General features: G+C 41.3%; 1 protein-coding gene across 1 annotated transcript in view; it reads right to left on the reverse strand.

The window, feature by feature from the left end:
* The window catches only part of LANCL2 (LanC like 2), a 49,875-nt gene extending 35,507 nt beyond the window's left edge, over nucleotides 1-14,368 (reverse strand). Inside the window, exons 1-2 of the mRNA XM_032874986.1 lie at nucleotides 14,064-14,368; nucleotides 6,963-7,080 (exon numbers count right to left, since the gene is read on the reverse strand). Of these exons, the coding sequence (XP_032730877.1) occupies nucleotides 6,963-7,080; nucleotides 14,064-14,267 (322 nt within the window). The 5' untranslated portion in view covers nucleotides 14,268-14,368. The remainder of the gene's footprint in view (nucleotides 1-6,962; nucleotides 7,081-14,063) is intronic.
* Nucleotides 14,369-15,957: the final 1,589 nt, after the last annotated feature.

Below are 15,957 nucleotides of genomic sequence, written 5' to 3' on the forward strand. Positions count from 1 at the left end.
AAAGAAATCAAGGAATCGATCCCTGTGTAGTTGTGCCCCCAAAATAAGATACCTAGGAATAGGTAACTAAAGTGATAAAAGATTTGTATTCTGAAAACTATAGATCACTTATGAAATAAAATGAAGAGGCCACAAAGAAATGGAAAGATTTCCACGCTCGTGGAGTGGAAGAACAAACATTTTTAAAATGTCTGTGCTACCCAAAGCAATGTCACATTTAATGCAATCCCTATAAAAATACCACCAGCATTTTTCACAGAGCTACAATAACAATATTAAAATGTGTATGGAACCAGAAAAGACCCCAAATAGCCAAAAGCAATTCTGATAAAGAAAAACAAAACTGGAGGTATCACATATTCCAGATTTCAAGCTATTTTACAAAGCTGCAATCATGAAGACAGTATGGAACTGAAGCAAAATCAGACACAGATCAATGGGACAGAATAGAGAGCCCAGAAATGAACCCACAGCTGTATGGTCAATTAATCTTTGCCAAAGCAGGAAAGAAGATCCAATGGGGAAAGGGGTCTTCAACAAATGGTGTTGGGAAACTGGACAGCCACAGTCAGAGGAATGAAACTGGACCACTGTCTTACACCATACACAAAAATAAATTCAAAATGGATGGAAGACCTAAATGTGAGACAGGAAATCATCAAAATCCTAGAGGGAAACACAGGCAGAAACCTCTGAACTCAGCCATAGCGACTGCTTATTAGACATGTTGTCAGAGGCAAGCAAGAATGAATTATTAGGATTCATCAAGACGAAAAAAAGCAGTTTTAGAGGCAACATACCTCACGATAATCAAAGCCATCTATGGCCTCTACCATCCACAATGGGGAAAAACTGAGAGCTTTTCCCTCATGATCAGGAACAAGGCAAGGGTGTCCACTCTCACCACTGTTAGTTATTTAACAGTACTGGAAGTCCGAGCCACAGCAATTGGACAACACAAAGAAATAAAAGGGATCCAAAATGACAAGGAAGACATCAAACTTTCACTATTTCCAGATGACATGATACTCCATATAGAAAACGCAAAGACTCCACCAACAAATTGCTCGAACTGATACATGAATTCAGTAAAGTTGCAGTAAAGTTGCAGGATATATAATCGATGTATAGAAATCTGTACCATTTCTACACACCAATAATGACACAGCAGAAAGAGAATTAAGCAATAAGTACCATTTACAGTTTACACAAAACATAATAAGATACCTATGAATACCTAATCAAAGAGATTAAAGGCCTGTACTCTGAAAACTATAAAACATTGATGAAAGAAAGTGAATATGACACAAAGAAATGGAAAGACATTTCATGTTCATAGACTGGAAGAACAAATAGTGTTAAAATGTCTATACTACCTGAAGAAATCTATACATTTAATGCGAGCCCTATCAAAATACCAACAGTACTTTTCACATACCTAGAACAAACAATCCTAAAATTTGTATGGAATCACAAAAGACCCTGAATAGCCCAAGTAACCTCAAGAGAGAAAAGCAAAACTGGAGGAATTACAATCTGGACTTCAACTTATATTACAAAGCTGTAGTAACCAAAACAGAATACTGACATGAAAACAGACACATAAATCAATGGAACAGGATGGAAAAGCCAGAAATGAACCCACAGCTATATGGTCCATTTATCCTTAACAAAGCAGGGAAGGATATCCAATGGGAAAAAGACTTCAACAAAAAGGTGGTTGGAAAACTGGATAGCAACATGCAAAAGAATGGATCCAGACCGTTTTGTTACACCATACACAAAAATAAACTAAAAATGTATTAAAGACCTAAATGTGAGAGCTGAAACCATAAGAATCCTATAACAGGACATACGCAGTAGGCTGTGTGACATCAATCATAGCAACTTCTTTCTAGTTATGACTCCTGAAGCAAGGACAAAAGCAAAAATTAACTACTGGGACTACATCAAAATAAAAAGCTTCTGCATAGCAAAGGAAACAATCAACAAAACTAAACTGGTCCAGATGATATATCTGATAAAGGACTAGTTATCCAAAATATATAAAGAATTTATAAAACTCAACACCAAAAATACAAGCAATCCAATCAAAATATGAGATTTTGATAACAGTGGAGGGGAGGGGGCAGAGATCCAGCAGAAACATGGACAGATACTTCTCCAAAGAAGACATCCAGATAGCCAATGGACACATGAGAAGATGTTCAACATCACTCATCATCAGGCAAATGTAAATCAAAACTAAAATGAGGTATCACCTCACACTTGTCAGAATGGATAAAATCAACAACACAAGAGACAACAGATGTTGGTCAGGATGCGGAGAAAGGGGAAACTTCTTACACTGTTGGTGGGAACACCCAATCTAGAGAACAATATGTAGGTTCCTCAAGAAGTTAAAAATAGATCTACCCTATGACCCAGCAATTGCTCTATTAGGTATTTACCTAAAAGACAGAAATACTAGTTCGAAGGGATACATACACCCCAATGTTTATAGCAGTATAATCTATAATAGCCAAAATATGGACACAGCCCAAGTGTCCATCAACTGGGAATAGCTAAAGAAGATGTGGTATACATATATACAGTGGAATATTACTCAGCCATAAAAAGGAATAAATCTTATCACTTGCATTGACATGGATGGAGCTAAAGAGTATTACGCTAAGCAAAGCAAGTCCGAGAAAGACAAATACCACATTATTTCACTCATATGTGCAATTTAGCAAAAACAAAGGAGCAAAGATAACAAAGAAACAGACTTTTAACTATAGAGAACAAAGTGATGGTTACCAGTAGGGATGTCAGTGGGGATGCTGGTTAAATAGGTGATGGGGATTAAGGGGTGCACTGGTTGTGATGAGCACTGCATGTTGTATGGAAATGTTGGATCTTCTTACATATTTACTTTTTTCACTAAAATCCTTAGCATTATTAATCATAGTATTTGAAAACTCCTGGTTTGATAATATCAACATTCCTGCTGTATCTGATTCTGGGTCTGACGTCTACTTAGTCACCTCAAACTGTTTTAATTCTATTTTACTTTTTAGTATGCCTTATAAATTTTTATTGCAAGGTGGACTTAATGTACTGGGTAAAAGAAACTGCAGTAACCAGTCCTTCAGTAATGTGGTGGTAAGGAATAGGGGAGTAGCAGTATTCTATGGTCCTATGATTAGGAATTGGTCTTTTGGTGAAGCTGTGCCCTTTGGACTATGACCTTTACTAGTGCTTCTCAATGTTTCTTTCCTGTAGGTTGGACAGGATAGGTACAGGGGGCTGGAGCTGGGTACTTCCCTTCTCCCATGTGAAAGGCCCAGACAGAGAAGGTGGAGTTAGGGATTTCCCTTCTCTAAGGGAAGTCTAGCTTCAGTAAAACTCCAGTAGGTTAGATTCTAGTAAAATAGTTTCTCCGGAGGGCGGGTCTTGTGAAGAAAAACAGAATGCTCTGGCATATTTCAAAATGGTTCCGCTTTCTTCCCCTTTCCGGAAGCACAAAGGGATTTTTCTCTAATATCTACGGTGAGAACCTGGGAGGACTCCTGGAGTTAAACTTGAAAAAGTGAAGAAGGGTCCTTGTAACTGGGTCCATCTAGAGGCATTTTCTTCTCATCAAATGAAGTTTAAAGTTATTATCCCCCCACTGGTTCCCATGGATGTTCCTTCTTGTGGATCTCTGCTCCAGTAAATTGTGATTTTTCTGTGTGTGTGTCTCTCTCTCATTTTTGGTGTAGACATTTGCCCTATGACCTCACTTTGCTAACGGATCTAAGAATTGTTAATCTTTCAGTTTGTTCAGCTTTTTACTTGTTAGGATGCAGTGACAACTTCTAAACTCATTACATCCCAGATCAGATTTTGTGTTTTTTCATTTTTATGGTATCGCTGTGCTTTCTGGAGCATCAGTTCCTCCTTCAGCCCCTTGTCATTTGGACTTTGTTTCTGAAGGGACTTTCCCTTGTCCTTCAATTTCTTTTCTTAGTTCTTTCAATTCTTATTTCACATCATCTTATTGTCTGGCCATCTCTTCCCTGGGTTCCTTTATTTCTGCTTTGTGATCCATTTGCTTAATTAAGTTCCAAAATTCATGTTGAAAATGGGGCAATTCTTCTCCAGGTTGTAACGGCATTTTCCTGGTTTCTTCTTCTTCCATTGACGAAACTTTATATTCCTTTTTTCCTAATATTATGTACACAACTGGATTTTTTCTTAAGTTTGAATTAGGTGAATTTTCCTGAATCAAGACCCTCTAAAAGAGGGAAGTGTTAGGACAGCTTTCCCAGTTTTTTTTTTTTTTTTTTTAATCTCAAGGGCATCCTCTTCTTACTAAGTGACAGTTTATTTGTATATGATGACTTGTGGTGACTGGATTTCCTTTGATTCTCATATCCTTCTTTGTTGCACAAGGGTTCCCCCACTGACGTTTCCTTTCGGACTACACTATTAGCCAGCGCCACCAGGGATGAAGTTCCTGCCTCATAAAACAAACCCCTTTATTTATTTTATCTTACATAATTCACAACAATCCTTTTTTAGAATAATGCGGTTTAAAAGAATTCTATAACCTCTGTTCCCTGTATGCTCTCCACACCATTTTTCCCTGCCTCTCTTCCTCACCCATTTCGTGTTCAGACAGGACCTCAAAAATTCCCCCCGAGGGTGTGTCTCATCCTTCTGAGAATAACTATTTATTGATTTGGGAGAGGGGGAATTGCAGAATACATTTTGCCACCTGTGGGTCATCTGGCTTCCTCCCGTGGACACCACTGTGGCTTTCTCAGTTGTTTTGGATTCTATTCGTTTTTCATATTTCATACATTATTATTCAGTGTATTCTCGATCTCACAACTTTGCTAAAAAAAAAAAAAAAAGGTGCGGGTGCTTCATTCATTCTTCTTGTATTGTACAGTTTTAGGAGAAAAGAGAGAGGAGGTATGGGTCTAAGTAGATTCCATGGTGCTACCCGAATCCCAAAGCCCTAAATATTACTTTTAACCATTCACACCAAATACCTCCATGATGGCTCTAACATTGATTCCAAAAGATAACAACAAATGGGGATTTTTAAGAAATACTGATTCTTGGACTCCTCTACTCATGTAATCATTCTGAGATGGAGGCTTATAATATGTTGTTTATTATAAAGCTCTCTGAGTGTTTCTGGTACATAGCTAATTTATAACCTAATAATCATGGACTTAAAACCCTGATTTCAACAAGAAATGTTTTAAGTAAAAAACTTCTTAGGGGAACTCTGTGCTAATAATCACTATGTTATTTTTCCTTTAAAACTATTCTTCTTGGGGCGCCTGGGTGGTTCAGTCGGGTTGATCATCTGCCTTCAGCTCAGGTCATGATCTCTGGGTCCTGGGATTAAGTCCTGCTTTGGGTTCCGGTCCTGTATTGGGCTCCCTGCTCAGTGGTAAGTCTGTTTTTCCTTCTCCTTCTGCCCCTCCCTCCCAGTTCATGCTCTTTCTCTCTCAAATAAATAAAATCTTAAAACAAACAAATAGATAAAAATATCCTTCTTTGCTTTTTAACTTCAAGTTAGCTAAAATTATCTTGATGCTCCTGAGTGGCTCAGTCAGCTGAGCATCTGACTCTTGATTTCAGCTCAGGTCATGATCTCAGGGTCGTGAGATTGAACCTTGTGTGGGGCTCTGCACTCAGCAGGGAGCCTGCTTGAGATTCTCTCTCTCTTTCTCTCTCCCCTCCTCTGCCCCTCCCCCCACTGACAGGCTCTCCCTAAAAAATAAATAAAAAAAATATTTTTAAAAAATCCTTCTTTGCATTTTGGTTTAAGTTAGCTAAAATGATCTAAATTTACATTTAAAGGTGAATTTCTTTGGTTCTGTAAGCTGAACTAGCTCCATGTCTTCCTGAGTATAATAGTTTGAAAAATTTAATTTTCATGTCATTACATAAATGTTATATTAACATGAACAGGCAAATACAAATAAAGCAGCACAGAAAAAATTATAAAAATGAACACACAAAAAAGATCAGGGCCATCATGTTTGGTTGTACGCTGCAAAAGCAGTTATCAGTTCTCAGTGATTCTAACATGAATACTTACGTCTGTGCTGTTCATTGGCTCAACTATAATAACAAGGGCTACAAATTGATACGGAAATTGTTATTAGCGGTAATCATACTGCAGCCTCATCTCTCAGGAAATGATCTTTTGTTTCTTTTACACTCCCTAAAGAGTTATTACAATGTGTTCTGGCTATATAGTAAAGTAATAAGAATGTAAAGATTAGATAAAGCAAGCTAATTTTGAAATTGAGTTATTTGAGGTAGGTGTGTATATTACAAGTTGCTTATTCAATTATTATCACCAAATTCAAAATCAAAATCTTTAGGTGTACAAATGAGTCTAATGACTACAAGCAAAAGGTTAAACAGTTTATGCATAATGGAGAAATCACATACTACAACTTGTCCCAAAGATCAAAGGAATAAAGGCAAACAAAAAACTGACCCGAGGGCAAGCTTTCTCTTATTATGCATTTTCACAGATACCCATATATTCGGTCAAATAAATAATGCTATAAAATTAGAACATACTACATACCAAACTTCAAGTGGAGAAGATTTCTTTAGAAATAAAACTCCAAAACATCTCATCACTGAGTAAGTTCAAGTTTTCATTTAAAGGGTAAAACCTAGGGCGCCTGGGTGGCTCAGTGGGTTAAGCCTCTGCCTTTGGCTCAGGTCATGGTCTCAGGGTCCTGGGATCGAGCCCCGCATCGTGCTCTCTGCTCAGCAGGGAGCTTGCTACCCTTCCTCTCTCTCTGCTTACTTGTGATCTCTCTCTGTCAAATAAATAAATAAAATCTTAAAAAAAATAAAGGGTAAAAATGTCACCATTTTCAAAGAAGAAAAATTTTAATCGAAGTGGTATAAACCCAAAATAGAACATCCCAATTACTTGTATCCCACATTCGTACCTGTCCAACCAGTATAGGCCGAGCAGTCATGGGGATCGGCTGTCTTCAGCCCTTCTTCCATTTGCTGCAGAAGATCTTTGATTTTAGTCTGGATTCGCCTCGTGAAATTATGTATGATCTGAGAACCAAAAGAATACAGAAATTTAAGTTGCACAAGAACAGGCCAATGTTACAATAAATACTCTAATAATCTAAGTTTACAGAACAGATTACTTGGCCCATGTCAATGCTTCACTGGTGAGAGGGCGTCTCCCTTAATTTTGTAGGTTAAGTTCTTAAATGAGGTAATGCCCTGTGTGGACTACAAGGCATTGGTAGGATTACAAAAAATAAGTTGTAGGAACCAAAGCAAAAATTTTTTCAAAAAAGATGGACTGAGTACACAAACGTGTTAACTTCTAGAAGTTAAAGAAAGTAAGAATGATGGCTTAAAAATTACTGACAAGGGGGAAACAGCTGCAATATAAAACATTGTTAGTAAAAAAAGACAACAACACAGAAATAGACCTAAAATTATTGATGTACCTTATAAAAAGAAAAATATCAAATGACAAACATATAAAATATTCCCTTAGCAATTAATGAAGTTCAAATACATATGAGTACCAGACTTTGCCTTATCAGAACAATAAAAAATATTAAAAATATTAAGTCCCAAGGCTGCTAAGAGCAAAGGAAACAAGTATTCTTAGTCACTGAGAGCCTTTCTCAAGAGAAACTGAGTATTCTCAGATAAGTAGTTGATAGTGTTCAGATTTTTATGTCTTTTATGATTTGTACAATCTAGCTGCCTGAGAAACTGCTGAGGTATATTAAAATCCATGACTATGTTCGTGGAATTTCCTATTTAACCCTTTAATGATTATTTTCTGCTTTCATGTATTTTGTAGTTCTGTTATTAGACACAAATGTATGACTGTGCATACCCTGACAGATTGACTTGTTATAATGAAATGTTCCTCTGTGAGACTCAGGAGGAAATGTTTTTGTGTTACTACACAGTTCGGGCTTTCAAGGCAAATTTCCTGAAATTTGGGATTCTAGACTAAAAGTAAACCTTAGGAATCAAGTTACAACTGCATACATTGTAAGGCGTCCAGAGAGGTTTACTTGACCCTGGAGGTATGTGTTTATATTTCAGGGGGGATGAGGCGGTGACACAGGGATATACTTCTGAGTTGTACAACTGTAGAGAACAGGGCTTCTCATTTTCATAGAGAAATCTATTTACATTCCAAAGACTTAGAGTGTGGTATTTCCAATGAAACTCTCCCAGAAGGAGAAGGGAAGACAGTTGTCTCTTTTCCATTTGTAAAAAGCAGAGAAAGGTTCAGCTTCTTCCTTATTTGCCTACAATACATAGACTTTGCACATGGAAGACATCTGACCTAGGTTTCACTGTGTTGCCCCACAGGGAAGACTTGAGACAGGTGGAACCACTCACCGGTTATAGTCTTGTCTGATAAATAAAAAATCTCTGATCCAGAAGCCCCTTGTGTAACTTCAGGAAAAAATTAAGAGATAAACATTAAAGGCCTCAACCAGGGTGACGTCAGCATCACCACAGCATTAAGATTAGGCATCCCTTGTTTTGTCTTCCCTTGAACAATAAAAATTAGGCATCCATCCACAAACAGAAGTGCTTTTGTGTGAGTTGTGGAACCCAGCACCTTACACCAAGGACCCATGGGCAGTCCAGCCCACCAGTCTACCAGGTAATAAGCAGGGGTTTTCGTACTGGCTATGGAACCTACAGGAGACTGGGAACTAGTCGTCGCCCCTGCCCCCAAGCTGTGATCGAGAGTGCATGCAGAACCCCGAACTGAGCAATCAGATCAGATCCAAAAACCTCTGCAGAAGTCCAGGGTTTCAGAGCAAAAGTTCCAACAGTCCATTAGAGGAAAAAAAAAAAAAAAATGAGTTTGTGTGCATTAAATTGGGTAAGAGCTTGTCTTTATCAGCATCGCTCCTTCCCAAAGGTGGAACAGCATAGGGTGAAATAGATGTCCATGTTTTCTCCCAAAGGGAAAGGGAGAGCCCTCGAGTGCCTAGTTTTCAAATCTGTGCAGGACTCTGCTGAAGAGACTCTTTATCTCACGGCATCCAGAGCATTACTGACCTGAGCTCTACAAGTGGGGAGAAGAAGAAAATCAGGCAGTAGCATGTAAGATTCCCAGAGCAGAGCGCATGAAAGGGACAAAGTTCCTGCAGATGTGTTCTGATTCAGACACAGGTTAATGAAAAGTCAAGGAAACATGATATACCCAAAGATCACAATAATCTTCCACTAACCAAATTCAAAGACATGAAAATGTATGATTTACCCAATAAAGAATTCAAAATAGCTGTTTTAAGGAAACTCAATGAACTACAAGAAAATGCAGAAAGAAAACTCAATGAAATCAGAAAATGAAATACATGACCAAAATGAGAAATTTAACAAGGAGATGGAAATCATAGAAAAGAATCAAAGATAAATTCTAGAGCTCAAGAATTTAATGAAATAGAAGACACAGCACAGAGAATCAAAAGCATAGTAGACCAAATAGAAGATAAAATCAGTGAGAGGATAGGAAATTTGAAACAACACAGTCTGAAGACAGAAAAAAAAAATCAAAAAGAGTGAAGAAAGCCTATGTGATCTCTAGGACATCTTCAAAACAAAACAACAGTATCTGAATCAGTTCCACAAAGAGAAGGGGGCAGAAACCTTATTTAAAGAAAAGATAGCAGAGAACGTCCCAAACCTGGGAAAACATTGGGACATAATAAAGAGATCACCACATTATTTTAATCTGAAATGTCCTTGTCTAAGACACATTATAATAAAACTATTAAAGATCAGACTAGAGGAGTGCTGACAACACTGACTCCATCTTTGGCCCTCCATCTTGTTCTTCCTGTTCACCTGATGACCTCTTTTGAGGCTACATGCTCTGGGCCCCTTGGAGATCAATACACACACCTTAGAAATGCCCATCAGGGCCAGGATGGGGGGAGGCTTGCTCTGGCCTCCCATGAATCTGTTAGAGATTACATAGTCTTACCCCATCCTGAGGCTCAGGTGATGCCATAAGAGGTAATTAAAGATTAACTGCCAATCAGATACATGCAAGCCCTCTGAAATGCATGCAAACACTTCGGTCTCTCTACAGGGCCCTTCTGTGTCTCCACCCTCTATAAAATCTCTGAACTAATGTTTGGACTTTGCAGAGAATGACTACAAAGTGACTGGATCATCCTCCACCTGATCCCCCATCAGTAAGTTCCCCTGAATAAAAATCTTGTAAACTGTATGAAGTTGCCTGCTTTGTTTCCCAGTCTCAAAGTCCTCCATTTGGGGGATGATGTAGGAAAGATGGTAGGGTTTGAAGCCAAGGGCCAAAAAAGGATTCTTGAGACGTCACAGGTGCAGAGAGGTGGTTTTGTGGGGACAGGACCCGTGGGCAGAAAAAGTTGCAATGAGGTCATGAGGGGTGGTGATGATATACCTACAAGTTAGAAGGGGGCTTAGGGATAGCGTTAGTCTAAGGAATTTTGAAAACAAGATTTTCAGGACCTTAAAGTCACTTAGCCATTGCTGGGAAAAGGTCATTTATTACCGTTTAATAAAACCTTAGTCATGAGACCCTTCAAATACGTATCAGGGGCCATACATTTGGGGGATGATTGCCAACACGTATCTTATGGGGTTTAGAGATAAAGGAAAATTTCTGAAGAAATTTTTATATGTTAAAGCAGACTTACAGGATGGGGAGGGGAGTTGGGCTAAGTGGGCCTTTTGCCCTTAGCAATGTGTTGGCATTGGGGCAGTTGAGTCCCTAGAGGAATGTCACTCTGCCTGTTTCAAGGACTTGTCAGTGGGCTGTGAGTAATAATGATATTTAATATTTTCTTTTCTTTTCTTCTGTCTCTGTTTCCCACATCAGGGGATACGTTACTATCCCTCTCCTACCTTCTAACATAACACAAAGAGAGAAACCTAAAGATAGCAAGAGAAAAGATTATAACCTACAAAGGAACCTCCAATGGGATTTCTCAGCAGAAATCTTACAGGCTGAGACTAGGATGGTTTATTCAAAGTGCTGGAATTCTGAGACATGATTAATGAACACAGGTTCATCTACTTTTGGCTTATTACAAAGGAACGAAAGACATGTGGAGCCACTGGTAAACAGGTCTGCCCCATTGAAAAAGCTACCATGAGGAAGAATATACTTCTAGAAATTGTAAAATGTATTCATTAACTAGCCAATTCACAGAATGCTTGCGGAACAGACAATCCATAATTGTTTACTTCTTAGTCTTCACTAGAAATTAAGGTCCCTAAGGGTTAAGAATCCTAATCAATACACATCATTAAAACTAAAAGAAATAACAAGACTAAAATTAAAAGAAATAACAAGACTAAAAGGAAACAACTGTATTAAAAGTAGGCTAAGAAAAAGTACAAGTTTTTGGATAAGTTAAGATATGTTTTTTGTTAAAGAAAAAAAGTGTAACTGTGTCCTAGTAAAATGACTGGTTGTTCCAGGATAAGAGATAAAACCTGAATGGATGGGAAGGTTGTGGAAAAGGAGTCTTGGAAAAGGAATTTTCTGTGTGAGCAAGCAAGCTAAGATTGGAATGAATTTAAGTTTTTAAAGAATGAGTCTGAATATCAAATGGACATACGCAAGATTAGAATTTGGTTTTCTCCCTGCTAAAAGGAACTTTTCTTGGACTATTGGTCTATGAAGAGGCTGTGAAAGGTTTGTCTTTACTTTTTAAGTAATCGGCCCAGAAAGCAAAGATTGTATATCTTATCAAAGTAATTTTCTGTGCTTAATGTTGTCTCTATCAAGATTTTGATTACTTTGGAGCACTGAGTCTTCAATATTGTAAGAGTTGAGTTTTGTTCTCAACTCCACAACCTTGTGAATTTGCCTTTAAAACCTTGTGTTGCCACCGTGGTTATGTGAATCGCTAAGTATTATTTCATCATAATCTATGATCCTATTTAGTCAAATGCTCCAAAGTTTTGACATTTTGGCAACTTGCCAAAAATCAAATTCTAAATGGTATGTTTGACATTAAAACAACCTAGATTTCTGAGGGTCCCTGGAAAATCTCCAAGGATTTGTCTCTTACCTTGTAAAGCAGAGATAAAAAATGAAATACGTTTATTTGGTGTGTTAAATTACATGGGGAACACTGACAAATAAGTGATGATAAACCTTCCCAGGGTGTGTAGGGGCCAAGAGGAGGCAGCCTTAAGATGGGCCACTTTTGCATGAACACTATTTTGAGTTAAAAGTAACCAAAATCCAGGGGTGGCTGGGTGGCTCAGATCACCATCTCAGGGCCCTGGGATGGAGCCCCACATTGGGCTTCCTGCTCAGCAAGGAATCTGCTTCTCCTTCTCCCTCTGCCTCCCCTGCCTCCCCTCCCCCCTGCTCTAAAATAAATCTTAAAAAAAAAAAAAAGTAATCAAAACCCAGCAGATGCAGGAAAAGCTCTTGGTCTCCCCCACAACTGCCTAAATTTACATTGGAAAGGTTAGACTGCAATAGGAGAGCTAGTAAAAGAGACTCCCCTTTACTTAAGGAACTCATCTGTATTATATGGTAACCTTGTTTTTTCCAAACATCCCCTCTCACCTCCTTGCTAAAGGTCTTTCTCCCCCTTTCTGTCCTCAGAGGCCCCCCTCCACCTCTACTTAGCTTATATAGGCTTCCTGTTGCCTCACTGTCTTAGAAATCTCCAGCTCATATGGATTCCCTGTAAGTACACCTATTAAATTTGATTTACTCCTCTTAATCTCTCTTATGTCGATCTAAGTCCAGCTATAAGGACAATAGGGCAAAGCAAGATCTTCCACCCCAACAGATGTATGTGTACAGATGTATGTTCCAATATGTCCAATTATCTTAAACTGTTTCACACCGCAGAAATTACTACATTTCCTTATCAAATGAACTTTCATCGCATCTTTAACCATGGCCATTGTTTTAAGTCTTTGCTCATTTATAGTCATTGTCTTACTCTGATGCTTTCGCAAATGTGCTTCATCTTCAGAGAGATACACAACGCTAAAAATTCTGACAAATAGTCTAGAACACAGATTTCACCTAACTTTAGGATCATAAAACTGAACTACGCAATAATTTCCAGAACTAATAAAAAAACTGGATTGGAGCAGTACAAGAATTAACAACACGGGACTGATTGAGCTGATGAGAATTACAACTTTTTCTTTGAAACATCAGTGGATCCTTAATATTTTTTTCCTCCAGATATAAGAAAACCTCTTCTCTCTACTCTTAAGCTATTTGTGACATGCAGTAAGAATACAAAATACATGGGGAACCAGGGAGGTGAAGTGGGACTTGGAACACTTAGATCAGTTGCGGGGGGGCGGGGGGGCTAACTGGTAAACGTCAGGTTTTACCAAACATGAGCAGCTATGCTGATATTCACATCTTCCTTTATTTCTACTTTCCTCTGCGAAGTGAACATTTGTTCAAATAAGCAAGTCCTGGGCACTCAGACAAGACCCATTCAAATGACGCTACTGTTTATGAACAGTATTTTGGTTGCTGTTCCTCTGCGGTAAATACCAAGGGCAGGGACCAGGGGCCAGACCCGATTAAAATCGGCCTCAGGGAGACTAGGAACAGATCGTCAGGGGGCACGTCTGCAGCTCCAGAGATTGGAGGGCGTGCGAGGGCCCCTGACAGAAAATACACCTGCACGTCGACCGCCACTACAGCCCTGATATTCACTTGCACGTGCCAAGAAACAGAAGCTTCATCAGTGTATTTCAAAGGCAAAAGAGGCCAGGAGGCGCCTATCAAAACGCACGTTAACAGAACAGAAATCTATAACCCTTCCTCCCGGAAGCCGGGCAGCTTGCCAACGGAGAAAGCGCGCCCAGAAGCCATTCCTCTCCGATTCCCTCCAGCTCCCAGGGTGGGACCCACGCACGACACCGGGCGCGGAGAGGTGACGTCAGCGCGCCTTAGGGGCGGGGCGGGGCAGGACGGGTGGAAGCTACCATCGCCACCACCCCCCCTCACCTGGCGCGGCCCAAGGCCCGGCCAGAGCCGACCGCCGACTCACCTTTCCGTCGTTGTGGAAAGGGAGGCCAAGCTCGTCGGTAGTGGGCGGGGGGCGAGTACAGCCCGTCTCCTCGGCCGCTCCGGCGGCGAACACCGCGGAGGCAGCGGCCTCGTAGTCCGGAAAGGGGTTGGCGAACGCCCGCTCCTCCATCTCTGCTTCCCCGCCCAGATGGAACTTCAGTCTCTTTGACATGGTCTCGCCCATCTCAGCCGCGCGCTCTTTCCCTTTCACGGGGGCCGCGCAGCACGGCGGGCGGGCGGGGACAAACCTCCTGCCGAGGCTCCTCGATTCGAGCAACGCTCTGCTAGCCCCAGGGTGGGTGCTCGCGCCGCTGCCTCTCTCCGGGACCCTGCCCGGCGGGGGCCGAGGGCTCCCTTTACGAAGGCCGCCAGCGGCGAGGACGAGCGGGGCTTCGGAGCTGGCGGGAGCCTCTCCGGGGGGCCTGCCTCGCAGCGGGTGGCTGGCACATCTGGCGGCAGCTGCTGTGCTCCACGTGGTGCCCCGGCCCCGCCCGGACGCCAACTGGGCCGCCGATCCCCGGTGCCGCCGGCTCGGGTCAAGCTGCCCAGCCGGGAGTGAGCAGGCTCCGCGAGGAGCGCTCGGGCCGGACCCTCCGCTGCGCCGGGCAGCTCAGAGTCCGCTCACGCCTTTCCGCATCGCCCCTTCGCTGCCGCCGCCGGCTCTCGGGCAGCGGCCTCGCGGGGACGGGGACCCGCGGCTGGCACAGCTCGTCAGCGGCGACGTGCACGGCAGGGGCCGGAGTCCCCAGGCTCTGGAATCGCTCCCGGGGTCGCCGCGCCCGGCTCCTCTTCTGCGTCCGAGACTCTCTCGGGATTTTCTAGAGAAAGCCGGAGGACCGCGCGTGGCTCTTCCCGCAGGAGCAGCCTGTAGAGAATAATTCGCTGTCATTCAAGGTGTGTGCGATTTGCAGACCAGGGAAAGCGCGACCCTAGACGCGCCATCATCAATCTGCATTTTCACCGGCCGGGAGGTTCAGCCGCTGTCCTCGGGCCCCGGTGCGCCAGCCACGCGAGCAGCAGCGGCTCCTTGATATTAAGGAAAAAAATTTCTAAAGAAAAGAATTTCAAAACAGCCTACAACACTGCAAGGATAGTGTCTCCCAGGGGCAGGGGGAAACAGTCCCTCCTATTCATCACAGCTGGGAGGGGGGTGTCTGGAGGAGGAGCCACAGGCCTTTTTTTTTTTTTTTTTTTTCCCTTCCCTCTTCACGTTTTATTTCAGACCCTTTGTTTGAATAAACATATCTTTGGTAACAAGAGGTAATGTTAAGCATACTTAATCATCCACCTATTTAATTGACCTGAAAGATTTCTCCAGGATTAACTTAATTGCCAGGGAAAGTAACATGCATAGTAAAAGCACAAGCAAATAAATCTTGCCATTTATGTAATCACAATATGGTTAACAACAGTCTTTATTGGTTCTCTTTGTTCTTGTTACCTTAATTATTTGGCACCGAACACATATAATGATTTCTCCTTGAAGAAAATATCTTATCTCCCCCTCCCCCATTTAAGTATTGATTGAATGCCAGGTGATGCTAAGTGATGAAAAATTGACATTAAAAAGATAGTTTTTGCCCTTCAGGTTCCTAAAGATAGTGGATGAAAAAGGTAAGGATTATGGCATAGGGAGAGAAAGATTTTTACCCCCCTGGAACCAAGCACGATGCATTAGTATAACAAAAAAGTGACATGACAGAGGAAAACAGGGTATCAGGAAGGGATCAATCTTGCCTGTGGTCTGCCTCCCACGACTGCCTGTACCGTTGTCTCCCCCAGGTGCACAGGGCTGTGCATGTGAAACAGCCCCTTTTGATGGGATGGCCACCCGAGATTACAGTGTAGGAGGAAATAATTTTAAAGGGATTACT

Source organism: Lontra canadensis, unplaced genomic scaffold (assembly GCF_010015895.1).
Source record: "Lontra canadensis isolate GAN:19392208 unplaced genomic scaffold, GSC_riverotter_1.0 scaffold54, whole genome shotgun sequence".
Classification (NCBI taxonomy): Eukaryota; Metazoa; Chordata; class Mammalia; order Carnivora; family Mustelidae; genus Lontra; species Lontra canadensis.